General features: G+C 39.5%; 1 protein-coding gene across 1 annotated transcript; it reads left to right on the top strand.

Annotated features, from left to right (window-relative positions):
- Positions 1–27,843, top strand: LOC139948007 (sushi, von Willebrand factor type A, EGF and pentraxin domain-containing protein 1-like). Its single transcript, XM_071945960.1, has 22 exons — positions 1–82; positions 3,230–3,418; positions 4,192–4,368; positions 5,703–5,879; positions 9,650–9,838; positions 10,710–10,904; positions 11,291–11,485; positions 11,678–11,791; positions 12,710–12,901; positions 13,254–13,454; positions 14,306–14,445; positions 15,194–15,353; positions 15,728–15,910; positions 16,937–17,108; positions 17,513–17,661; positions 17,882–18,055; positions 18,497–18,688; positions 20,012–20,242; positions 21,228–21,410; positions 22,151–22,324; positions 22,983–23,051; positions 24,583–27,843. The coding sequence occupies exons 1-22, from the start codon at positions 4–6 to the stop codon at positions 24,915–24,917; spliced, it is 3,870 nt and encodes a 1,289-aa protein (XP_071802061.1). The 5' UTR covers positions 1–3; the 3' UTR covers positions 24,918–27,843.
- The last annotated feature ends 90 nt before the right edge of the window (positions 27,844–27,933 follow it).

Below are 27,933 nucleotides of genomic sequence, written 5' to 3'. Positions count from 1 at the left end.
TGTATGTCCAATGGAGAGTGGGAGGAACAACCACCTTACTGCGTTCGTCGTAAGTCCATTCTTCTTCTTCCTCTTCAGCAGGGTAAGTGTTGCACACTCGAGCTCTGATTGTGTCCACTAATTACCAGGGTGTTAGGCCCCCTCTGTCCATATATCTTTCACCAGTCTGTTGCTATTGTTTTATAGATTGCTGTAGTCACTGCTTTAATTATCTTTTTGCAATTTGTTGATTTTTGGGTTTTTTGGGGGGTAGGAAAGAAATTCCTCTAAACAATTACTTGAAATCGCTGTCTAAACGCATGCCCGATGTCGACATTGTCTCGGCCTCACGCATTTCCAACGGGCGCATAGCAGTGTACATGAGATCCAGAGCCCATGTAGAAGAGGCCGATATTATTTTATTTGTTATTTTAATTCTTCGGGTAGAAAAAGTAAAACATTAAAACAAGCACAGGCCGTCCAGGGTAAGGGCAAAAGTCCAAAAACTGTCATCAAAAAAGATGTGCTCTCCCAGACCTAGCTCAGAAAAAAATACACATTATATACTATACATTAAACATTCTAAAGTTGCAGTTAGAATTTAAACAAGATGGCAAGTAAAAAGCAATAACACAAACGATATACACAAGGTATTTTTTCAAAATTCACACCAAACCTACAGGGCCCGAAGACAATGACAGTAGAAAGCCTTCCCCGAAATACCACTTACCGAGGAACTGCAGCCCCTGAGAAATGGGCAAAACAAGTCACAAAACATATTTCGTCTCTGTGAGATGAACATTATTTACCTTGCAAAACCCCTTTAACCAGCCATGATATAATACAAAAAAATCCCATAACTGGCCAATACGACCCTACACGCCAAAACTGAGACGAAAATTAACTCTGCGACATTGCCCCACCCATCCGCCCAAAACCACAGCACACCAGCAAGCAATCTTCCTAGGGAAGCCCTCCACCATCACCATCCCTAAACCCTGCAAGCTCAATGTAAATCCGTGAACACCATAATTTCAGTAGAAAAAAGTACATTAACCAACTAAAAAGTACAAGGCATTCAAGGCTTTCACCACGAAAATCATTACATCGAAATGACACACTACACCTTATTAAACCTGCCACCCGGATCGTTTTTTTCAAACGTTTATCCGAAAATTCCAACTCCGTTCTTGCAGATTTTTGTAGACTAACATCTCCGATCCGACCCATTTCCCTGGGGTTAAAGAGCCTAAACTTTCTCATGTGGTGTCGTTTAGAAGTAATCGACCCAAACATCACGATTCCTGACAACATTAACCTTACCAACAATGGTGTCAATTATCGTTTTTTTCTTTCGACCGAATCGGCGAAATGCTTCAACTGTGGGGAAATTGGTCATCTCAGCAAAGCCTGTAAAAAGATCACAGGCCCCATCCAATCCAACACCGAGCCCAAATCAGGCGATAATCCTCTAGCCCCCTCCCCAGTTTTCAACCATTCCAGGGGCAAATCCCCCTGTCTAGCTCACCCCGCCCTTCCTCCTCCCACTTCCCCACTGGCCCTACAGCTAATCGCCCTGCCCCTTCCTCCACTCCAACCCGTCCCCCACCAGCCAAACCCCCACCAAATCCAAACAGTCTTTAGACACCAGGAAACGACCATCCTCAGCTCCAAAAATATCAACCCAATCAGCGAAAGCAGCAACCAGTCCAGCCGGGGATAAAACCCCGATGCCCACACCCTTCTGGTCCCCACCGCCCCTCACGTCAAAATACTCCCCTGTTTTCCACCGTTGTCTCCCAAGAGAAAAAAAAGCAAACCCTCAGCGAAGGACGTGACTCTAGTTGTCACCCCACTGAGAACAAGTACGTCTTCCCGCCCCGCCCCAACAATCCCCCAAAACCCGCGCCGTTTCTTCACCACGCCCATCTCCCTGCCCATCACATAGTCAATTCCCCACACCGTCTACCCCGATGAAGGAGGGACCAGAACAAAGTGAACATGACTCCGTGTATTCGGACAGTAGTCAGTACTCTCAGGCTAAAATGAGTTTTCTAACTTAAACGTTCGCAAAGGCCCCTTAAACAACGCTGAGATGATCAAATTCTTAAAGGCCGTCAAATCGAGCAAAAAGGCGTGCAATACCGCACGGAAATTAATTCCAGATATCCCAGGGCTTGTTCAACAGCTGAAACCCATGAGGAACAGCCCCCTCCTTCAAAAACACCAGCAGCAGAGGCTTAGGCTACTCATTAAAAGACTGGATCCCAATGAACCCCTCATCACCCGTATGTTGATTTGACTCTTGAAAACTCTGACATTGTTTTCCTGCAGGAAACCTATAAACTAAACGAAGAATCTTCGTGGCCTTGTCACGTCCACTGCGCGCCGGGTGACTCTCCCGGGGCAGGGGTCACTACACTAGTTAAAAAAAAACTTGTAAATGTGGTATTTTGACTTCCAACTCTCTTTTCAAAAATCAGATTCTGTACAATAAAATCGTGTTAGACTCCACAACATATCTTGTTTACAATCCCGCAAACTGACAGTGTTGCTGTCCAGTGCATTGATGCTCTCCGCACCCATTGTACTCAGCACAACGGCCACATAATAGTGAGCGGTGACTTCATTTGTATTATTGTCCCGTCTGGACAGATTTCACACCTCTTCTGAAAGAAGGATTAAAGTTGCTCAGTCGCTCCGAAACTTGCCGAGTGAGTTGAGTGTCCGATTCAAAGAGTCCGTGAAACGGAAGCTTGTTATATGGCCGCTTTGGTTTTTTAAAATCATTTTTCGCTAAATATGAGAAATTTTGATGATTTTTTTTACAGCAACCATCTATAAAAACATTATTTATGATTCTACACCCCTAAATTGCGTAAACGGTGAGCCGGTGTGTCCCTTTAACGTATTTTTAAGGGGATATAGATGGACCGTTTTTTGTAAGTGTACGAATGGTAGCAACAAATCACATTTTACCCTTAATATTTACATTGTAATTTACTATAACTGTGCTATGTGAAGCTGCTACTGTATTCTGAATTATATTTTCATACTATTTAATTTATTGTTGTTCGATACGAGGAACAGGACTAAGGAGGCAGCACGATAACGGTATATTGCCCGTTACCTAGAAATGGCCGTCTTGATAAATTGTCCTTAGAGTCTTCATGTAGCTACACTAGTGGTTGTGTCACACACCGTTTTTGAAGAATATGATTGAAACGTTGATATTTATTTGATTCGGTAGGTGAATCGCAAGCTGACTGCACTGAATATCAACAGCTGGAACATGCCTCGTGGAATCTTGTAAATGACGACCCAAATGGTGTGTTGACTGTTCGCTATGAATGTGAAGATGGCTTTACTGCAATAGGGCGGCAACAAATCAGATGTATTCCTGGTATAGGATGGGAACCACTCCAAATGGAATGTAACAGTAAGTATACTATTTCCTGTAATTAATAAAAACAATCCCTAAACCTACCTATAGAACGCCGTTGTGTTTGAAAAGGATGTAGGCTGCGCCGTTTAAATTACTTAGTTACATAAAGAAAATTGTGGCGAAAGACAACTCTTCAAAGTATTTTTTTTTTCGTAATAAATTTATTTTAAGTTCTTGTGGCTGAACGTTTCAAAACGTTTACCTATTTTTCTGACTGATATAAGATTTACTCTTAAATGAGACTTATCAAAAGTATAGGTGAAATATAATTATGTATGTGGATTCGTGATTCTACCAGAGAATATTCTAATTACATGACTCGATTTGAGGCACTGGACACGTTCGGTAATTATCAAAGACCATACCCACTTGATGTACGCGCACCATATGTATACAGTAACAAACCTGTGAAATTTGGATTCAGTTGGTTATCGAAGCTGCAAGAGAAAAAACAAATGAATGGAAAAACGGTGTGTGTTTTCATATTCGTGATAAAAGGCTTCTAAGCCTTTTGTTATTTGAGTGAGAAATTACCTCTTTCTCAAAAACTATGTTACTTCAGAGGGAGCTGTTTCTCACAATGTCTTAAATCTAACACCAGCTGTCTATTGTCGCAAGTAAGTATTTATAATAATTATTTTGAGTAATTACCAAAAGTGTCCAGTGCTTTTAATTTTCACGTTCGATTTAAGTTTGCTGATGATGTGTGATTTGCAAACTTTCTTACTCCTTGGCTAGTACATTTGTTGATGTCTCTTTATACACAGTGCTGAAATGTGGTAGTCCTGGTATACCGTTGAATGGTTTCATAACGTCGTTAGATTTCCGTTATGGATCCAGCATTGCATACGGATGTCTTGACTCTCACACATTGCAAGGACCTGCAAGCCGTACGTGTTCAGTGACTAGCGGAATGTGGGATAATCAAGTACCAACTTGTCAACGTAAGCTTTGAATAAGGAATACAACAAACAACAACGAATTCCTTGGCGCCAACCCGATTGGTTTTCACCTGCAATTGACATTTAAAGAATACTTTTATTACATGAATCCATTTGTAGTTTCATAAGATTTTTCATGTTTTCATTAAAGATGGAGGAGAGGGGAACAGGTGGCGAGGGGGGGGGGGCTGGGATGGTGCAAGGGAGAGAAAAACAACACAAAGAGCAAACAAACAAACAAACAAACAAACAAACAAACAAACAAACAAACAAACAAACAAACAAACAAACAAACAAACAAACAAACAAACAAACAAACAAACAAACAAACAAACAAACAAACAAACAAACAAACAAACAAACAAACAAACAAACAAACAAACAAACAAACAAACAAACAAACAAACGAACGAACGAACGAACGAACGAACGAACGAACGAACGAACAAACAAACAGACAAACAGACAAACAGACAAACAAACAAACAAACAAACAAACAAACGAACGAACGAACGAACGAACGAACGAACGAACAAACAAACAAACAGACAAACAGACAAACAGACAAACAGACAAACAGGCAAACAGGCAAACAGGCAAACAGGCAAACAGGCAAACAGGCAAACAGGCAAACAGGCAAACAGGCAAACAGGCAAACAGGCAAACAGGCAAACAGACAAACAGACAAACAGACAAACAGACAAACAGACAAACAGACAAACAGACAAACAGACAAACAGACAAACAGACAAACAGACAAACAGACAAACAGACAAACAGACAAACAGACAAACAGACAAACAGACAAGCAGACAAGCAGACAAGCAGACAAGCAGACAAGCAGACAAGCAGACAAGCAGACAAGCAGACAAGCAGACAAGCAGACAAGCAGACAAGCAGACAAGCAGACAAGCAGACAAGCAGACAAGCAGACAAGCAGACAAGCAGACAAGCAGACAAGCAGACAAGCAGACAAGCAGACAAGCAGACAAGCAGACAAGCAGACAAGCAGACAAGCAGACAAGCAGACAAGCAGACAAGCAGACAAGCAGACAAACAGACAAACAGACAAACAGACAAACAGACAAACAGACAAACAGACAAACAGACAAACAAACAAACAAACAAACACACAAAAACCATAGCACCCCAACAATCAAAAGAACCATTGAAATTTCGAAAAGAATCACAACAACTGACTACCAGTAATTTACTTGATCGGATCATGATTTGGAGTGATCAACATTTATTTCATTCTAACACGTGTTCTGATTCAAAGGCAAGTACAGTTCACGCCCATTATTTAACACTATCAGTTTCATTTTCAAATGTTTAGCCCAGTTATGCTCTTCTCCAACCATTGTCAATGGTGATGTTTCTTATGACAACGAAGCCTTGTTCATCGGCAACCTGGTATCATTTGAATGCCACAGAGGGTACGTTCTGATCGGCTACAACTCTACTGAGTGCTTGGATGACTTAACATGGAGTAATGACATTCCTGTTTGCGAGGGTGAGTTACAGTGTGTTATTGTCATGATACCGTGATGCTATGGTCTATTCCACCAACAAAGCCCAACTATTACAGTGATACTATGGTCTATTCCACCAACAAGGCCTTACTAATACAGTGATACCATGGTGTATCCTACCAACAAGGCCTAACTAATACAGCAATACCATGGTCTATCCTACCAACAAAGCCTAACTAATACAGTGATACCATGGTCTATTCCACCAACAAGGCCCAACTATTACAGTGATACTATGGTCTATTCTACCAACAAGGCCTAACTAATACAGTGATACCATGGTCTATCCCACCAACAAGGCCTTACTAATACAGTGATACCATGGTCTATCCTACCAACAAGGCCTAACTAATACAGTGATACTATGGTCTATTCCACCAACAAGGCCTAACTAATACAGTGATACTATGGTCTATTCCACCAACAAGGCCTAACTACTACAGTGAAACCATGGTGTATCCTACCAACAAGGCCTAACTAATACAGCGATACCATGGTCTATCCCACCAACAAGGCCTAACTAATACAGTGATACCATGATCTATCCCACCAACAAGGCCTAACTAATACAGTGATACCATGGTCTATCCCACCAACAAGGCCTAACTAATACAGTGATACCACGGTCTATCTTACCAACAAGGCCTAACTAATACAGTGATACTATGGTCTATCCCACCAACAAGGCCTAACTATTACAGTGATACTATGGTCTATCCTACCAACAAGGCCTAACTAATACAGTGATACCATGGTCTATCCTAGCTACCAACAAGGCCTAACTAATACAGTGATACCATGGTCTATCCTACCAACAAGGCCTTACTTATACAGTGATACTATGGTCTTTCCCACCAACAAGGCCTAACTATTACAGTGATACCATGGTCTATCCCACCAACAAGGCCTAACTATTACAGTGATACTATGGTCTATTCTACCGACAAGGCCTAACTAATACAGTGATACGATGGTCTATCCCACCAACAAGGCCTTACTAATACAGTGATACCATGGTCTATCCTACCAACAAGGCCTAACTAATACAGTGATACTATAGTCTATCCCACCAACAAGGCCTAACTAAATATAGTGATACCGTGGTCTATCCCACCAACAAGGCCTAACTATTACAGTGATACTATGATCTATTCTACCAACAAGGCCTAACTAGTACAGTGATACAATGGTCTATCCTACCAACAAGGCCTAACTAATACAGTGATACTATGGTCTATCCAACCAACAAGGCCTAACTAATACAGTGATACTATGGTCTATCCCACCAACAAGGCCTGATTAATACAGTGATACCATGGTCTATCTTACAAACAAGGCCTAACTAATACAGTGATACTATGGTCTATCCCACCAACAAGGCCTAACTGATACAGTGATACCATGGTCTATCCCACCAACAAGGCCTAACTAATACAGTGATACTATGGTCTATTCCCCCAACAAGGCCTAATTAATACAGTGATACTATGGTCTATCCCACCAACAAGGCCTAACTACTACAGTGATACTATGGTCTATTCTACCAACAAGGCCTAACTAATACAGTGATACCATGGTCTATCCCACCAACAAGGCCTAACTAATACAGTGATACTATGGTCTATCCCACCAACAAAGCCTAACTAATACAGTGATACTATGGTCTATCCTACCAACAAGGCCTGAATAATACAGTGATACTATGGTCTATCCCACCAACAAGGCCTAACTAATACAGTGATACTATGGTCTATCCCACCAACAAGACCTAACTAATACCGTGATACCATGGTCTATTCTACCAACAAGGCCTAAATAATACTATGATACCATGGTCTATCCTACCAACAAGGCCTTACTAATACAGTGATACCATGGTCTATCCCACCAACAAGGCCTAACTAATACAGTGATAATATGGTCTATCCCACCAACAAGGCCTAACTATTACAGTGATACTATGGTCTATTCTACCAACAAGGCCTAACTAATACAGTGATACCATGGTCTATCCTAGCTACCAACAAGGCCTAACTAATACAGCGATACTATGGTCTATCTCACCAACAAGGCCTAACTAATACAGTGATACCATGGTCTATCCTACCAACAAGGCCTAACTAATACAGTGATACCACGGTCTATCCCACCAACAAGGCCTAACTAATACAGTGATACCATGGTCTATCCCACCAACAAGGCCTAACTAATACAGTGATACCATGGTCTATCCCACCAACAAGGCCTAACTAATACAGTGATACTATGGTCTATCTCACCAACAAGGCCTAACTAATACAGTGATACCATGGTCTATCCTACCAACAAGGCCTAACTAATACAGTGATACCACGGTCTATCCAACCAACAAGGCCTAACTAATACAGTGATACCATGGTCTATCCTACCAACAAGGCCTAACTAATACAGTGATACCATGGTCTATCCCACCAACAAGGCCTAACTAATACAGTGATACTATGGTCTATCCCACCAACAAGGCCTAACTATTACAGTGATACTATGGTCTATTCTACCAACAAGGCCTAACTAATACAGTGATACCATGGTCTATCCCACCAACAAGGCCTAACTATTACAGTGATACTATGGTCTATCCTACCAACAAGGCCTAACTAATACAGTGATACTATGGTCTATCCCAACAACAAGGCTTAACTATTACAGTTGCTTCACAAGTCAGATTTGATTTATCAGCTTAGGGCTCTGTGGTACAGAGCTTTCAATAGCTGAAAGGTAACATGTAAAGACACATCTTCGTTCGAACGGAAATAAGCTTCACTCAAACGAAACAAATCTTTGTTACGATTAATCTTAGTTTGAATATAATAAACATGCGGCACGGGCGTAACGCCACCAGATTACGATGATGGATGCTGAAATGTGCAGTCTGTTTATTAGACTGGCTCCCGGCTTCTTATCTGCACGAATGATAAGAAGCAAGACTTGCACTAATCTTACGGGTGCACTCCGACATAGCATATACAGTGCCAAATGCTATTAAATGTTCAAAAACACACCAAATGTACAATCTCACAGCTTTATACAGTATAAAGAAAATTATTCATTGACTCTTGGACCTTAATCCTCTGCTCAGTTTAATATGATGAATCCTAGCCCTGGGCCCTTCGAGTTATTCCCCCTCCAAATAAAAGCACCCCTATAATATACATCAGTGTAAACTTCCCAAACGTCCGCGAGCATTAATCTGTAAAAATGTCCCTACACCTCCCAGCAAATAGGACCATTCATTTCAGGACCTATTTCATCCAAAATACGTCAAGTTAGAAGTCAACAACCCCAGGTCACCATTGTATTTAATTTCTTCGGGTCTGAAATCTGTCTAGAATAGAACATTTTGATGGCCTTCAAACAAAATGAATGAGGCCAATGCTCTGTTTGCTCCTATTAAGTTGGGTACATCCTGACAGACCCAATGGTTCCATTGGATACAATGATTTCATTGGATAAACACGCTGTGACGTAAGCTTTCCATATCTGCGGTTAGCGGTTAAAAATAAGAGGACCGGATTCAAGCTTTGATCTTTGATCAAGTGTGGGTTCGAGTCCTGGTCATGATAATTGTGTCCTTAAGCAAGACCGTTGACTTTCCTTAAGGAATTGTCACCATCATCAACTTGTTTTGTCTTGAATTCTTTAATAAACTTCAACACTTTTCAGATAAAATCTTTCTTTGTTTTAAGTATGTTTTCATTGTATTTATGTGCAGTGATTCAATGCGAACGTCCCGAAATCGTCTCTGCTGGTCTAGATATTGTGGGCAGTCGGGATGTTTTTGACTTTGGCGAGAACATAGCCTACGAATGCCAGAACAAACGGTTTCACAAACTACATGGATCTGCATCAAGACAATGTGTCGAAGGCGGCCAATGGACAGGAGAAGAGCCAAGCTGTCATGGTTTGAATGTCTTTTTGGAGATTTTAAGAATGTTCATAACATTTGCTTCAAACCTTTATCTCAGTTAGATGAGAATGTGTCCAAAATGATCATAAAACAATTGAAATATTTTATTGCGCTGCTTAGCGGCCGATTTTGTGCTAACTGTGCGATTTCCATTTCATAGCGCTGTAACTTTATAATTTGATAAGCACACGAAAAGGCATGCTAACCTTCCAGTGCTTACCGCACGAAATATATTACGTCACATGGCAAATCCATGGTAATCGAGTAATACAGCCTCCCAATTTTTCTGCTTACCTGTAAAATTCGCTTGCATCTCAGCAGTTTTTCCTGCTACAATAAGCACGATAATTTGCTTACCGTTAAGCAGCGCTATGAAATTGGTTCAAGTTTGTCAAACAACATGCTCAGAGCAATACTTGCATATGCAGTGCGTTCCTTTGGCGTATCTGGGCGTTTAAAATGTAATTTCCATTACACCATTTAGCAACGCAAGTCAACCAAAGGGTAAACTAATGTTGGACAACGCCCATAGAGCTATATAATGACAAATGTCCCCGCTTGCAAACCATCCGTTCCTTGTTATACAGACGTGATTGTGAACGTAGATATGAAACAATGAAAAAAAGGATTAGCTTGAAGGCGTTACACAAATTAAATAAATAACCATAGTGTGTTGTAAATCCTTTTATTTGTCATCAATCGATAATGTGTTGATCAATATCAATAATACCCACAAGTCAATGAATATGAGGTTAGAACGAGTCAGCATCTACTGAAATGAAACGGGTACAGTTGGTTCTTGTTTAGTTGTGTGCGTGATTGTGACTGCGGTGACAAAGACAACTGTTCATTGTGGTTTTTACAGCATTCTGTCGTAGTCTGCCAAGTAGGATTCCAAATGGCGCATCATTCAACACGCCATCAGACACCATGTACAACTGGCATAGCGGGCAGAAGGTTTACTATTGTAATGAACTATACCGGCTCACTGGTACAAGTAACATCGTTTGTCATAATGGTAGATGGAGCAGCAATGAGTTACCATCGTGTGTGGATGAACGTAAGTAGGACTCCAAATTATCAACATATTATAAAGGCTAATATGGATTCAATAATCCTATCAGAACTGGTGACACTTATAGTATACATGTATATCCCTATGTTAAAGGCACTGGACACTATTGGTAATTACTCAAAATAATTGTTAGCATAAAAACGTACTTGGTAACTAACAATTGAGAGATGTGGATGTATATCTCTTTGTGAGAAACGGCTCCCTCTGATGAAGTATAAACGTGTTTTTTTAGGAAAAAATTGTGTTTTTTTCTTTCATTATTCTTTTGCACATTAAATAACAATCGTATGAAAGTAATTTGCAATGTTGAGTGGTTTCCAAGACAGATATTATGTCAAATTGCTAATAGACATAATGTCATTTGCTTCTAGGTGACATTAATATGCCGCCAATCCCAATCCGATCTATGACACACGCTATCATAAATGGTGTGCTAGAAGTCAACCAACGTGATGAGGAAGTGCAGATCGATTGCAGAGTTTCTACTTTTCAAGGGATTCCAGAATGGAGGAAAGATCCAAACATTCGACCAGAGAAACAGTATGCACTCAGGCTTGACGGCAGGGGTAGGTTTCAATAAACACACAATGCACGACCCAGACTTGTGTTGTTTGATTAATCGCTTGTAGATATCCAGAACGTTTCATTTCCGCAGGATTTACTAACAACTGTTTACTAACAACTGTTGGGAGTGCATCTCAGTAAACAAAAACTACTTCTGAATTGAAATAGCACTTTTCCTTTCCACCTATACACAGGAAATCGCTGGTATCGTCTTCGCTTAAACAACATAGCTCAATCGGATACTGGAGACTACCGATGCACAACCATAGCTAGAAGCAGATCAAGCGCTATTCGGATATCTGTTATACGTGAGCTTATTATATACACGGCATTTGCTATTGAAATGCAGAGCATGCCAAAATAAACTTGACTAGGAGGAAATTATGTTGAAGAAATTATGATATTTTGGGATAAAGAGCACTCCAAAGTTAATAACGTTTTGATTAATTATTACTGTAGAAGACACAAATCTTTCATATTTCTCGTTACCAGTTTTGCTTTAAAGCCATTGGACCCTTTCGGTTCAGAAAAAAAAAAAAGTTCACAGATTTACAAATAACTTACAGGGTTTACAGAAGGCAATGGTGAAAGACTTCTCTTGAAATATTATTCTATGAAATACTTTACTTTTTGAGAAAACAGCAAAACAATATAAATTCTCGTTAACGAGAACTACGGATTTATGTTAAACACATGTCATGACACGGCGAAACCGCGAAAACAAGGGTGGGTTTTTCCGTTGTTTTCTCCCGACTCCGATGACCGATTGAGCCTAAATTTTTTACAGGTTTGTTATTTGATGTAGAAGTTGTGGTACACAAAGTGTGGGCCTTGGACAACACTGTTTACTGAAAGGGTCCAATGGCTTTAAAGTTATTTTCGGTTATCACACTGCCCTCTCTTCTAGTTTTGGTTACGATGATGCTTTCGTGCATAATCCGCACCAAGCTAATCCGCATCCACAGTACTTAAATTATAAGCAGCATCAGAGTCAAGCATTCTCCAGAAGACTATCAAAGCACACTGATCGAAACGTCGAATTGAAACCAACGATTCTTTTCAAAAACTACCAAACTTGTTGAGAGATATTCATTCCATGGTGTTAATACCGCAAACTTTTCTATATCATATTCCCACCATTCAAAGTTTCAAATCCTACTTGACTTTCAGTTGGTTTACCTTCTCAAGAAATGATCGTATAAATGATGTTAATCTGACTTCCACAGCAACATGTGAGGATCCTGGTAATCAAGAGGGTCGCCTTGCAAGCAGGGATACTGCCGGTGGTGTACGCGCAGGGCAGACTGGCTTTGTCAGATTTACCTGCGAGCAAGGTTATGATATGGTTGGTGATCACAGCCAGCTTGGATGTGATGTTAGCGGTAACTGGAACCATGAACCGCCAGATTGTGTTAAACGTATGTCTACTTCATGTCATTTCATTTATGAATTTGACTGGTTCGGATTTACCATTTGGACCAGCATTGAGGTGTTACATTCATAAATAATGACAGTACTTTGTATGGTTATTTGATGAAGACGAGCAGAGCATTATGTTGGAAACGTCGACACCACATTCTTTTCTTTTCAGAGCAAAATCTCTTCCCAAAATACATTTATACATGGCTGTATCAGCAAGTTTACTAGTTGTAGTTATCTTTCCACACCATGCAAAGCTTTAAATAAATAAATGTTCTTTCACTGGTGAAAATAACTTGGATGCTTTGTGTAATTAATACCCTTACATTTGATTATGTTCTATTTTTGTAGGTAATTGTCGCGATGCATACTTGTCTGATCCAACCTATGGCTACACTAGTGTTACATACTTGTCACCAGATGGCACATGGGCTTCACAGACATTTCAATGTTACAGTGGATATACGTTAAATGGAGATACCACGGTGTTAGATATGACGCTTGGTTGCCTTAATGGTGTATGGAATGGAACTACACCATCATGCAGACTCCGTAAGCAACACATATTACAATTCCATTTACACTATCAGAGTAGTCAAAGGGTGACTGCGCTGCTATGAACCATTTCCGTATTATTGTCAAAGTTTCATCTTTTATAAAAATGTAACTGAAGTAACTGAATTGGTATATTTTATTTTCTAGAAAAATAAATGTGCACAATGTTTTCCATGCAATTAACTACATATTTTGTTTAAAACACGTGTTGTTGAACATTGGGGGGGGGGGGGGGTCTCTGTTTGCCTTTGCCCGACACAGGGGGTGAGGGTTGGACGCCCCGCCCCTTCAAATACTTAATCGGCCAACAAATTACATTGCAATTAACAAAACAAGCAGAAAATGAAGAAAATGTCCTCCCAATAATATCAAACTAATATGTTATTTGTTACAGAAACTCAAATTACATTGCAATTAACAAAACAAGCAGAAAACAAAACAATACAGAAACTCAAATTACATTGCAATTAACAAAACAAGCAGAAAATGAAGAAAATGTCCTCCCAATAATATCAAACTAATGTGTTATTTGTTACAGAAACTCAAATTAATTAGTACCGTTATGATGTTTCGTTAGACATGTTGAGATGTATTGATATAGTTACACTAACTTGAAAATATAGAAGTTGTAACGCACAGTAAATCAAATTGCAAGTATATGCCTATAGCTGCTGTTGAGAACATAACAGATCATGTGTGTTAGTTGAACAAATCACAATCCAGAACTTAATATGTTCAGAGAGTTAAGCAATTCTAAAAGTCTTTACTTTTTTATGTTTTCAATGAGGTGGATGTTGATTTATTTATTGCCGTACGGATAAGAATTTGTTATTGAATTTGTCTAACAGGTGCAAACAGTATTCAGATAACTAGCGATGGCAGTATGATACCACGAGATATTACGTACAATGCTAGGGACACACTGGTCCTTAATTGCATTCAAAGTCAGGCTCAACCCACCTGGTCATTGAGAACCACAGACGGAGATGTAAGTTTGGCACAAAGCTTGTTTTTCACATTCAATCAAATCATTCCAATTAAAAACTGTATCAACATAAGTGACAAATGAGTTACAACAGGAGGTGGTTTGAAGATGCAGTGATGATGTTTAAAAAAAGACCTGCTTGAACGAAAATGTCAAGTCGTGAACTTTGCTGGATTTCATTTAAAATGTTTTCAATGAATAATGATATCGAGTCATATGAATACATTTTAATTGTGTACAAAAACAATCATTTCGAATGCCCTTATCCAGCGCTTTTCTGAGAGATTTTCGAAAAGCTCCGTTACGTAATCACTCTCAAAACGACATAGTTGGGAGCCCCAATTTGTAAACCGCTTTGTTGCAGCCTGGAGGTATAAACAAAGCAAACTCCCGCAAATGACGTCAAAGCATTGTCCTTTGACGCGCACAGTCAACAGCAGAGGTGGGGTTTTTTTCTCGTTTTTTTTTTCAAAACCTTTAGGTTGAGGCCTGATTTTTTAATCGATAATTACTATAAGTTCAGAAGTGTACACATATCAAAATTACATTAAAATGTTAAACAAGTGCATTATAAACAAGTTAAAATACAATTTCCGTTAAAAAAACTTTCCGCTCCAGTAGCTGTTTAACAGAACAATCAAACGGTGCCAAGGAAAACTTATCTACGAGTCCATTCTTTCTTTGGTCTTGGGCAAGGTAAGAAAACATTTTGCCAAATATTGTGTCTATTTATCGATATTTTAAAATTCAGGTTGCCATATCACCAGATAGCAATGACGTAGATTTACAAGATGAATTTGGTAGCTCAATGCTGAGGTTTTCTGGGCTGCAGCTCGAAAATCAAGGGATATATGTATGCAGCAGCAACTTGGAAGAGGCTTACAGCGAATTGGTTCAACTTACAGTCTTAGGTAAGCGTAGAAGTAAACGCCTGTCTCTTTTCTTATGTGTATACGTGTATATATATATATATTTTTTTATTGTTTGTTTTCAGATCGATCGGCCATATGAGTCAAGAGAAAATTATTAAAAACCGATTACACATTTTGCACGAATAAAACGCTCACAGAGCAATAAATTTCAAACGAGAAATTATATTACTTATTTCTCATAAAACATTACATTTAATAGAAACATTTCAAGGGATGTTTTTCACGATCATCATCATTAGACCGTGTAAGTTTTATGTAAATCTGTGATCTTCACCATTTTCGTTTCTTACCAATTGACAGCTGGCAGCATTAGCAATATCTGTCTAGCCTAATATTGTATTATTTCTACTCAGCGAGTTGCTTGGCCCCTACTCCTGATCCAAATGGTTACATCATCCAGTCAACCGTGCAGGATCTTTATTACGAATCCGATGAGATAGAGTTCGCGTGTATTGATGGGTTTGTACTGCATGGTGAGGGACAAACAGTTTGTCGCCACTCGGGATGGAGTTCTAGTGTTCCACAATGTATACAAGGTAAATACTGCTATACGTATGTCATACCCTGCTGCATTTAGCTCAGAGATGTGTCTTTGGAGAGTTGCAACATAACGGGACCAGTTTTTCCTATAGACCATGTGAACTTTGTTTACAATAAGTGTGACCTTGTGCTTTTTTGGGGTATTCTGGCAGGCAAGATACTACACAGGTCCTATGGGAAAGTTGACATTTTGTGTCATAAATTCCCCATAGTTCCAAGAATTATGAAAGTAAAAGCTGGACAAGTGTTGAGATGTGCCCCCTTTCATCATATCAAAAAGTGATAGGAATAGACAGTGCAATCTCAATAGGTTGTGTACTCTTTTGTATAGTGTGATGTCACAGGTCACATCGTCTATAGGTCGGGTGTTTGCTGGACGTCATTTTCGTTCCAAGTGCATTCTAGTCTGGCACCCTGTGTGTGTACATTCGTTTCTCGGTTTGTTGGCTTTTAATCACAAGTCGTCGAACTCTCTCAATGCACAGCTCCGGCCTAGCTAGTCATTTTTTGAAAGAAAAACCTGGGCTGGATTGTTAACATTACTTAGTCTTGAATGATAGGCTGAAAATACAACTTCTAGCGGTTGTCGTTTGAATTAGTTTCCCTCCACATACATACAAACTGTACAAACAATTTTGAACCAACGACCTCCGGATTAACGTGTGGGTGCTCCACCAACTGAGCTATTTATAGCCCTAAGTTGGCGGTATCCATACTTTTGTCATACATTTTTAGGGGGGTGCCAGTCAGAAATCCAAACATGCGTTAACTGCCATGTACCAGGGATCACGAAAACATTAAATTTGTAATAACTTAAAATATTATCGGCATCTCTACCAATATGCTTCCAGCATAAAGGTTTCCTACTTTAAAAAACCCAAAACATTTGATATGTATATGAAACTGTACCCAGATAGTCTTCATGAGAAAGCCGAACTACCACAACTCTTTTGAGATTCATTCATACATGACGTAAACACAAACAAAACTTATACTTAAATCGTATTAAATTTCTTCGACAGACTTAAACTTGAGTGTGTATATGGAAGGCAATATACTAGCAGAAGGGAGTCAAATCGTGGCGGAAACGGGCTCGCATATATTCCTCGATTGTACGCTTGAACACAACAATCTGGTTCATCTCTCCGAGAGTGACGTCATAGGATGGTCCAAACTAACACCAGGCGGAGACAGGTATGCAAAGCCTACTTTGAGACAGTAATCGATTCACACGGCCACAAAGCTGACAAGCTCGGTATGCGGATTGTTGTTGTTGTTGTTGTTGTTGTTGTTGTTGTTGTTGCTGCTGCTGTTGCTGTTGCTGTTGCTGTTGCTGTTGCTTATTGGCAGAAACATGTTACCAGCCAATTTGCCAAATAATTGATACACCGCCGCTTGAATCAATAATTTGATTTTATAAGTAATTTGATTTTCAGTTTATATAATCTAATTTTGAAATACTCTGCTTATGGCCGACAAGTCAAGACATCGATGGTTTTTAACTCGAGACAGAGTCACTGTGCTCTGTGGATTAGCTCTATGTGCATGTATACGTTCATTAATGTGCTATAATTATATTATTAAATATTTTGGTACAGGATAGACATGTCGGTTCACCAGCTGATCGTTGAAGACGGTAATTTGACATATCTACGTCTAGCGTTAGCTGATGTGACACGTGAATTTAATGGTCGTTATGGATGTGGATCAGACGCTCAAAGTCTTGAGGTGGAATGTCTCGTAATTGGTAATTATCTCTAAAACTACCCTAACAAATCTTCATAAAAAAATCGTATTAAATTAGTCGGAGAGGGGGCATGACTTCAACATCGCAATCCTTTAGGTGCCTCCTTTGGCTCAAACTGCAATATTCCAATACCAGTTTACACAATGACCTTGTACTTATGGGGAACGATTGGATTTAACATGCAGTTTTTGGTGATGATTTGTATTGTGTCATCAAACAGTACCATGTGCTCCACCTGATGCTCTTACCCATGGCAGCCTGGTAGTAACGGGAGATGGAATCCAAGCTATAGTGTCATATACATGCAGGGACTTGTACACGTTGGTTAATGGAGATAGTCAACGGCAATGTCAGCCAAATGGAGAATGGAGTGGCAGTGCACCAGAATGTTCACGTAAGATTTGTAATATAATCATCCCCTTAAAGGCAAAGTACAGACCTATGGTTTTTGGAACCGTTCCGTTGTTTTAATCCTATATAAGTGTAAATGGTACACAATAAAACTATTTCATTTGAAAAGGTGGTAGTGTTTTTGAGATAATTGCCGAAAATCTGGAGCGGTTTAGTCCACGCAAAGAGTAATGGAATACACAGTCTCAGAAGCGTTACCGCAGTAACGCTTCTTATATTCAAATTTGTGGGCTTGAACACGTATGTATTTTTTTTACATAATTACATAACTTTGAGGTGGAATGATTTTTGAAATGCTTTATACCACCGAAAGCTGTTGTACTAGAAGTTGCATTGCCATGATTGAAATCAATTATTTATTAATAATTACAGCTTGTGTTCAAGTCAAAGTTTGACATCATTCTGGTTTAATTTTCACATGTAGTCGCTTATTGCCCAACATTGAGTATCCCAGCCACAGTCAATGTTTTACCAGATCTAGCTGATCAACCCTTTCCCATTGGAACTACATTGACCTTCAACTGTAGTGACGACATGTCTCCGTCAGGCCTACAACAACTTAGTTGTATGGATGATGGGACATGGTATCCAGATGGACAACTACCTAACTGCATCGGTAGGTATACAGTATAGACGTTGATTATTAACAAATAAAGAAATCGCAGTTACTATACAAATAAACATCCGCTAAACCAGTAACCAAGCTCATGAGAATGACATCATGCGAGGAGAAAAACAATACAGCGTGAGGGCAAGTGATGGGAGGTTTTTTGTTAACCTGTTATATTTTATTTATTTATTTTTCAATCAGAGGAATACGAGATAAGTGTTTTAATACTAAACACTACGAGGACATCACTGGACTTAAGCAAGCAAGCAAACACAACGAATATAGTCACAGATTTGCAAACAAATTAACCGGTGTATGATAATGTAAAAATGCTATAGTTTTTTTTTAAACAACTATCACTTTGATATCTTTTGATCTCATCCGAAATCGCATGTTTGAAAAGTGAAGTAATGGGTGTGATACTATATTTGTCTCGTTATTTATCCAACTCCAATGTGCTTGATGCTAAGTTCAGACGTGCATTGCATACAAAACGAGTCATTTTTTCACAAAAAGAAAGTCGCGTGTGGGTCAGTTCGATTAGCTGGGTCGGCCCAGCTCCACCCCAGTGCGTCCGTAAATAACTTTGAGACGTCAATATTGTGGCCAATGGGTCACACTCGTACCCAACATGTGGAGCAGGTTGGGTATAAAAGGAACAAAGTGCTGCAGGGTGGGGGTGCGCCAGGTGCATGACGTCACGACCAATAACTTTGGTCACCATTTTGTTGTAATTCAGTGTAACTTTCTAAAAGTTTAACACACTTGTTCACCCTTAGAACAGCGACTTTGTGAGCAGTGTTGGTATTTGTTTTTGTAAATGCTATTGTATCGGCGTGGGCTTGTACACTTTTTTTAATGTTGTAGGTTGACCTTGAGAACAATTATATTAATGGATCCACAAAAAGTTGCGGACGGAAAATGCTCACAGTGGAAGTAGTTCCGGTCGGCTGTCCCACGATGCATTGGTGTTGGAAGTTTTAGCTCATGTCAAAGACTCAACCGGATGAACTTGCCGGGGTCGACCGGGCATAATCGGGAACACCTTTTAAATGTGTATCTCCATCAATGGAGATCAATGGTAATGACCACTTACATGAAGCGCATTTTTGGAGTCAACATGTTCTCCAAGGAATTAACTATAAATTAACGAAAATTGCGGACGCGAAATTGGCAGCGGTGCGTTGATCGTCTGTAATGGATCTATCTCTCCAACATTACTTTGCTGATTTTGATGTGATAGTTCTTGGTTTAAATGAGGCTATTATGATTTTTCGTACCTGGAATAAATTCCCAGTGACAATACGGTTCATTCACACTATCACATAGATCCATGCAATGGCTTCGAGTGTCGACTTGGCTGGAAGTGTGTAGTGGTAGATGGTCAACCAGAATGCAATGGTTGCATGACGGAGAATGACTGTAATTTTCAATACAGTATTGGTACAGTGTGTGGCTCCGATGCCAATGACTACATCAGTGAATGTATCCTGGGTGTTACTGCATGCATCAATCAGGATTTGGCTCTACAAAAGGTGTATGATGGAAAATGTGCTCAAGGTACAATCTTCACTGTTCGATACCAATTTTGTTTCATTTGCCTGTTATTTAAAAAAAAAATTGTTTTTGCAAAATAAATACCTTGTAACTGTCACATGTATGTAGACACGCGTCGAATACTTAAATACGCCCTATAAATACAACCTTTAACTCATTTTAAAATTAGTTTAGGGTTAAACAAATCACTTTATTAAACACTATTACGGTTTGGATTGTTTTGGAGATTCACATTGCTGCAATGACATGCAGTACAGAAAACAAAAACAATCGATTAATTGAATTGATGAACTAAAACAGTCTCACGCCGATAGTAATTGTAAAGGGTTGGGGATTGGGGAACGGTCCTCTGATAAAGCTGACATGTGGTAACATTTAGGGGGGTCAGGAGTTTCAACATCTGTGGAGGGGTGAACCTCTGGCCGTGTTGTTATGTAATGTAGTTTGCTTGTGCATCCTGAATCGAGATATGAATCTATACAGTGACTGTTAAAGGCAGTGGACACTATTGACAATTACTCAAAATAGTTGGTATCATAAAACCTTTCTTGGTTACGAGTAATGAGGAGAGGTTGATAGTATTAAACATTGTGAAAACAGCTCCCTCTGAAGTGACGTAGCTTTCGAGATTGAAGTAATTTTCCACGAATTTGATTTCGAGACCTCAGATTTAGACGTTGAGGTCTCGAAACCAAGCATCTGAAAGCACACAACTTCGTGTGACCAGAGTGTATTTTCTTTCATTAATATCCCGCAACTTCGACGACCGATTGAGCTCAAATTTTCAAAGGTTTATTTTATGCATTATGTTGAGATACACCAACTTTGACAATATAACCAACAGTGTCCAGTGTCTTTAATGCAACTTTATGCTATGCTTTGCTATTTCTTATAAGATAATCTTATGTTGAGGTGAACAACAAATAAACTGGAAAATAATCAAACTATAAAGATACTGCTCTTTATGTTATTTTTGTTTTGTTGATAGGAAGTTTGTGTTTCCTGGGACCGACTGTAATGGATAGAGAATCTCTTCCCTGTCCACAACCCAACATGATGTTTTATTTCAACCCTGATACAACTGTTTTGAGTTGTCAAGTCATCAAAGCTGACGAATGCTTGTTGCAAGGAGGTTTTACATCCATGGTTGACTGCCAAGAAAAATGTCTAAGTAAGATTTGTTTTTATTTAAACATTCCAACAAATTTTCGATTGCATAATATTTTTAAAATAGTTATAAATACTCCGACTGTTGTGCACTTATAAAACAATAAATCAAGGTCTTTCGCATCCAACGTTTTGTTATATTTCCGTAACAAATCGTGCAGTTTGATTGGTTGAGTACCAATCACGTGACGTGCAACAAATACGCATGTACCATGGCTGCACAGCGCGGTGGCGGGTAACATGAGTTAACCGGTGTATATCCTTGGTCGTTCCCACCGTTGCATACTCGTCGTAATTAATGTTTGAAGATGACAACAGAACTTTGAGAAGAGGAGTAATCATGTTACAATTGTTGCATGATGTGATTTGGGTTCCATGTCGTTTTGTACACCCGAGGGGGGAAATGGCACCCTTGGCTTCGCCTCGGGTGCCATTTTCCCCCGTGGGTGTACAAAATGTTCTATGGGTGCACAGCGAGCGGAGGGTATGCCACCTCGTTCCCAGGGGGATCGATCTCGCCGAGCCATTTGTTTTCCCAGAATGCCTTGCTCGATCATAACGTGACTACGAGAGGTATCGATACGGCGCGTTGCCCGTGGTAGCGAGGTTGGGTAACATGAGTTCTGTTTACCGGTGTGCATTACCTTGATCGTTCCCACAGTTGGTCGCGATTTCAAGCACCTTGTACGAAACAGTCCCCATGGGCCGATTCAATGAATGTCCATATATCTGTTGTGTTTATAGGAAACTACTGCAATGACCCACCAGGAGAGCATGGTCCATGCGATCAGGACGAGGAGTATTGGACATATAACTCAGAGACTAAGCAGTGCCAGTCATTCATGTATGGGGGATGTAGTTCACGTATTAATCAGAACCGATTCCCAACCATCAATGACTGTTTGCGTAGCTGTCAACGTAAGTAACCTTTCTCAATTATTTGCTAGACAGTAATCCACACTTTAACTCGTTTACTGGCAAACTATTACAAAAATTACAAATTGAGTGTTAAAAGGGAACGAATGCCATCTCAACGGAAAGGACGCATCGTAGTCAAGTGCGCCGGGTTAGAATCACCACTCTAAAAGAACCGGGTAGCCCAGGTTCCGTGGGGCCTGACCATTTGTGGATCAGTGTGAGCCGAAATCTGTGTTTAAAATGATCAAGAAATTAGTCAAACTGACGCTAAATCTTACTTCAAATCTAATTGTTCGGCCACAGCTTGACCCAGAAGTAGCCTCCCCTCCCCCCCGACCCCCCCCCCCCCGGCTCCCGAATTCTAGGTTCTAACCCGGGCGTTTTTACAGTATATTGTGCATGTTGGGTTGTAGACAAAAACTAAAAAGTCGCTTTTATAAATTGGCTGAAAAAGGCAACCCCTTATTGGATTTCCAGATTCTAAGAGAGTACATTTTGTTATGCACATGAAATCAACGTCATCATCAACATAACTTAAATAATTGGTGGCCCATGATCACTATATCAAAGTTTGGTGGACGTACACCCTTTTGTAAAAAACCTGCGTATAGACAGAGGGACAAACATTTATTAGATCTATCTATCTTTATTGAAACAGTTGGTGAAGTTTGCCAGCCTTGTCCGGAGACGATGACGTTGGATAATGCATGCTTCTTTGGCAAGCATGGTAAGTAAGCATTTCGGTCAAACCTTAAGTACAGTTTGGAAACAACTGTAGTTATTACCCGGTGATGTATTTTCTCTGTGCTTTCACGACTCCACGTGTATCATAGTTGATTTATAACTGGCTTAAGTTTAACTACCGCCGCAAATTGTTAACTTTCCGATATTAAGTCCAAGTGCGAACAGCCGAGACAAGAAATCAAAATAATGTGAAATAACATACCAGACTCAAAAGTCCAATGCGAACTCGGTTTATGTTAAGGTCTCCATGGCTTGCAGCTTCGTAGAAACGCAATCCCAAACGACTGGATAGGGAGACCACGCAGCGAGTTGCCAAGCCACGAGGGCCTTTTTGCAACTTGATTGCGCGGTTTCTTTTGTTTGTCTTTATGAATATCAATTTTTGCTATAGGGTATACAACAAGCCAAACCAGCGTCAGCGAGGCAGCATACACGTACACATTTTGCACAGTGAGAAAACAACATCAACCACCTTTGATGTGTTAATAATTATTTGGGGGGTATACGATGCACTCAATCCGTTGCATTCAATCTGCATTTGTCCAGATTACTTCCAAGTAATCCTTCATTCTCTTATAATATTATTATTTGTAAACGTTTGTTCCGACTTATTTCACCTGGAACCCACTTGTTTGTGTTTTTCCTCGTGAACTCAATCCTTTCTAAATAAATGGACGAAACTAGGAACAGCCCGCAGTTTGATTGGTTTATCGTTAAAGGAACACGTTGCCTTGGATCGGTCGAGTTGGTCTTTGCAAACCGTTTGTTATAAAATGCATATGATTAGAAAGATATTTTAAAAGAAGAATATAATGATCCACACAAGTATCTTTCGAAATTGCGTGGTTTTCCTTTTACCGCGTCGACAAACACGGTCGGCCATTTATGGGAGTCAAATTTTTGACTCCCATTAATGGCCGACCTTGTTAGTTTGCAAATTAAAAAGAAAACCACGCAATTTCGAGGCAAATGTGTGTGGATCATTGTATTCTACTTTTAAAACATCTTTTTAACCATATGCATTTTGTAACGAAGGATGTAAACGCTTTTCAAAGACCAACTCGTCCGATCCAAGGCAACGTGTTCCTTTAATAAGCACTGTGCATATGGCTACACGTTACTAATAATGCACGTTTTGTATATATGAATAATTCATCTAGGAAAAACCGCAAATAAGTTGTAAAATGCCCTCCTGGCTTCGCCACTCGACTCGCGGTCTCCACTTCCAGCCGCTTAGTACAGTTCTATGGAAAAAAGCTGGCAAAGCCACGAAGGGCTTGACAAAAGTCTAGAGCGTCTACGAGGTTGTGTATAATTAATCTGAGTTTGTTCTTCTCAAAAAGCACAAGTTAGGAAAAAGTTAGGATTATGAATGATTTCCGAGTCCGGTGAAAAAAAGTGGAACTTAAAAATGTCTAATTGCGATTTATAATAGTTGGACGACTTTAATAGACCTCAGTTGTAAACATCAACTATATCAATCTTTTGTTTGCCTTTTTACTTTAATATTACAGCACAGATTCTTACAGTGACCAGTGCTCAGCGATTCCCAACGGTAGGATTCATACGTTTCTCCGTCAATGTCCAAAACATCTTGACGCCTCCTCGAGATGGACTCCTCCTTGAAACAGGTCCAGGGCAGAATGTATATTGTGAGGGCACATACATAGAAGCGGCGTGTACATGTCCCCGTTTGACACCTCTAGTTGATCAATCTTATCTATTTGTTTCTTCTTCATATAGGAATGAATATCTTAAGCTTGATAACCATAGTTTCGTGTCTGAGTGGACAGACGACTTGCGCTTGAAAGTAAGCAGTTTGGAATCCTGTAGAGATTGGATTTTGTAGGACTTCAGGTCTTACAATCCGGATTGCGGAGTTAAATAACAACGGGGTCATCTTGATTATGTTTCGTATAACATTAGTATAAAGGTAGAACTTAATGATCTCGTACAAACACTTAACTTGTATAATTATGCCTAATGCACTATTTTAAGATATTGCCAAGTTAAATAAAAAAGGTATAATTATTATTATAACACTTATTGGTTTTTCTAAAAACTGACTTTTAAGTGAATTAACAAACGGTTATTTTGATCAAGGACGTTGTACACGCTCGATGTCTCAATGTTATACTCGTTCATATATGGTTGCGATTCTTTGGCAGCATTTCAGACGTAAATAATTCTCTAGATGGTTTATGAGCTTAAGTTTGAATTGTTTTTTCTTCCAAAATGACTAACCCCTTTCTTTATCTCAAACCACGTTTGTAACAAGTTGCGATTTTTTTCAGTCCGGTAAATTAAAAGCTGTATTTAGAACCCGACTGTCGCGTGCTCGAAACGCAACAACTATCAGTAACAGGGCTGTGTGTGTACAAACCGCATTGGATCAAAATAAAGTTCTGATTTGTTCTTTCACTCTCAGTTTCGCAGTACACGAGGGATATCACAAACAAGGCAGGAAAACAGCCATTTTGAACCTTTGATATATATTATGTACAATGTTATTTAAAGTTAATGTAAGCTACTCACTAGATTGACTGCGATTTTAGTTTGTTATTTTGAATGTTTAGGACCCAATTTCATAGGGCTGCTTTAGCACACAAAAAAGTAGCCAAGCACGACAAACTTTTCTATTCGGAACAAGGTTACCAGCCAAACTGCATTGTAACTTAAACTATCTTTGACCGGTATCCTGCTAAACTGTGTGCTTAGACAGCTCTTTGGAATTGTCTCCATATCAATAATATTAGTTTATCATAACAAACGAGACGCTTAGGTCGGGTTGAAGTCCTGAAGTATTGTAATTATTAGTGCAACACGATTTTACATGGACATCTCAACAATTGAAAAGCGATGTAATGTTATCTGCCATTGACGATTGTCGTTATTTTGTGCAGAGGGTGTTTGACACAAACAAATAATGACCGTATATAAGTGACTTCATCTATTTGCATTTTCTGAACTACAATGATGTTCTTAATAATACTACAATGGTATTGCCAAGCAATTATCACAGAATGAGTATAAAGCATGCACAGTTTAGCTTATATAAAAAAAGCATAGTTACTTCAAGCTAACTCATTATGTTGTGCACTGTCATAAACTTGCTTGCTTCAATAAACTAAATGACCTCTAACTGGGTTAACTGAGTAAATTTTACCTCAACAGACTGAGTAATTTTTACCTCAATAGACTGAGTAACTTTTACCTCAATAGACTGAGTAACTTTTTTACCTCAATAGACTGAGTAACTTTGACCTCAATAGACTGAGTAACTTTTACCTCAATAGACTGTGTAACTTTGACCACAATAGAATGAGTAACTCTGACCTCAATAGACCGTGTAGCTTTGACCCCAATAGACTGAGTAACTTTTACCTCAATAGACTGTGTAACTTTTACCTCAATAGACTGAGTAACTTTGACCTCAATAGACTGAGTAACCTTGACCTCAATAGACTGTGTAGCTTTGACCCCAATAGACTGTGTAACTTTTACCTCAATAGACTGTGTAACTTTGACCTCAATAAACCGTGTATAGCTTTGACCCCAATAGACTGGGTAACTCTGACCTCAATAGACTGAGTCCCTTTGACCTCAATAGACTGAGTCCCTTTGACCTCAATAGACTGAGTTAATTTGACCTCAAGATAGACTGAGTAACTTTGACCTCAATAGACTGAGTAACCTTGACCTCAATAGACTGTGTAGCTTTGACCCCAATAGACCGTGTAGCATTGGCCCCAATATACTAGGTAACTTTGACTTCAATAGACTGAGTAACTTTGACCTCCAGATAGACGGGGTAATTTTGACCTCAATGGACTGAGTAACCCTGACCTCAATAGACCGTGTAGCTTTAACCCCAATAGACGGGGTAACTTTGACCTCAATAGACTGAGTAACTTTGACCTCAAGATAGACTGGGCAACTTTGAACTTAATAGACTGAGTAACCTTGACCTCAATAGACTGTGTAGCTTTGACCCCAATATACTGTGTAGCTTTGACATCAAAAGACTGAGTAACTTTGAACTCAATAGACTGAGTAACTTGTGTAAAATGTGTAAATTGACCTCGAACTGAGGGCATACGAGACATCCCTCTTTAAATTAAAACGTTATTAAACATGCCGTGTTGGAGCACCTTAAACAATCGTAATCACAATAGTTCGTAACTCAACTTGTCCGAATAAAATATTGATAATTATACACTTATTTCTACAATGTATATATTAAGCAGCTCATCGCGATATTTGGTTCTAAATACATCTTCAAATAGTTGTAAGATACTTTAAAGTCCATAAACATTATTTTGATAGTTCTCTATTAAACCCGATCGATTATGGTAAACCATGATTGTGCCATGATTTTCACACAAGAACAAGCTCCTGCTAATCATCCTTCAAAATGTACTTCGGAAATCAGATCAGGGTTGTGGCCGTGCGATACAGCTGCAGGCCCGAGCCGACGGTGAGGGCCTTTATCGCACGGCCAAGCGCCTGCAAGGTTTTAAACGGCCGATTAAGAACGAGTTACTACTCTTTTATTCCCATTCTTAAATGCCATTTTGGTTAAAAGGCGTAATTAAATAGGAAACCCTGTAAAAACTTGTATGTTTTTATGAGACAGTTTTCGAATATGCATTTGGCGCGTAATAATGAATCCTTGTATCCATGGGCATAAATGGCGCGGCGAGATCGATCACCCCTGTGAACGAGGTTATGGGCTAACCCGCACAGTGCTATCCGAAAACAACCGGTTGTAAAAAGAAACTCCAGCTGGTCATTATCAACCGTTTAAACACCTCCACGTGACGCGCTCTCCACCAATAGGAATAGCGAAACTGCCTGGGGTATTT

This window comes from Asterias amurensis, chromosome 15, assembly GCF_032118995.1.
Source record: "Asterias amurensis chromosome 15, ASM3211899v1".
NCBI classification, from domain to species: Eukaryota; Metazoa; Echinodermata; class Asteroidea; order Forcipulatida; family Asteriidae; genus Asterias; species Asterias amurensis.
The sequence above is the reverse complement of the archived record's forward strand: the minus strand, read 5'-3'. Positions and strand labels throughout refer to the sequence as shown.

What these genes read in the sequence shown, in the direction of transcription:
- LOC139948007 (XM_071945960.1), top strand. Translation starts at nt 4, where the DNA reads ATGTCCAATGGAGAGTGGGAGGAACAACCACCTTACTGCGTTCGTCGT. An exon ending in TACACCATCATGCAGACTCC is followed by an intron (nt 13,455 to 14,305) that starts GTAAGCAACACA and finishes TTTGTCTAACAG; the next exon opens with GTGCAAACAGTATTCAGATA. An exon ending in ACAACTACCTAACTGCATCG is followed by an intron (nt 18,689 to 20,011) that starts GTAGGTATACAG and finishes ACTATCACATAG; the next exon opens with ATCCATGCAATGGCTTCGAG.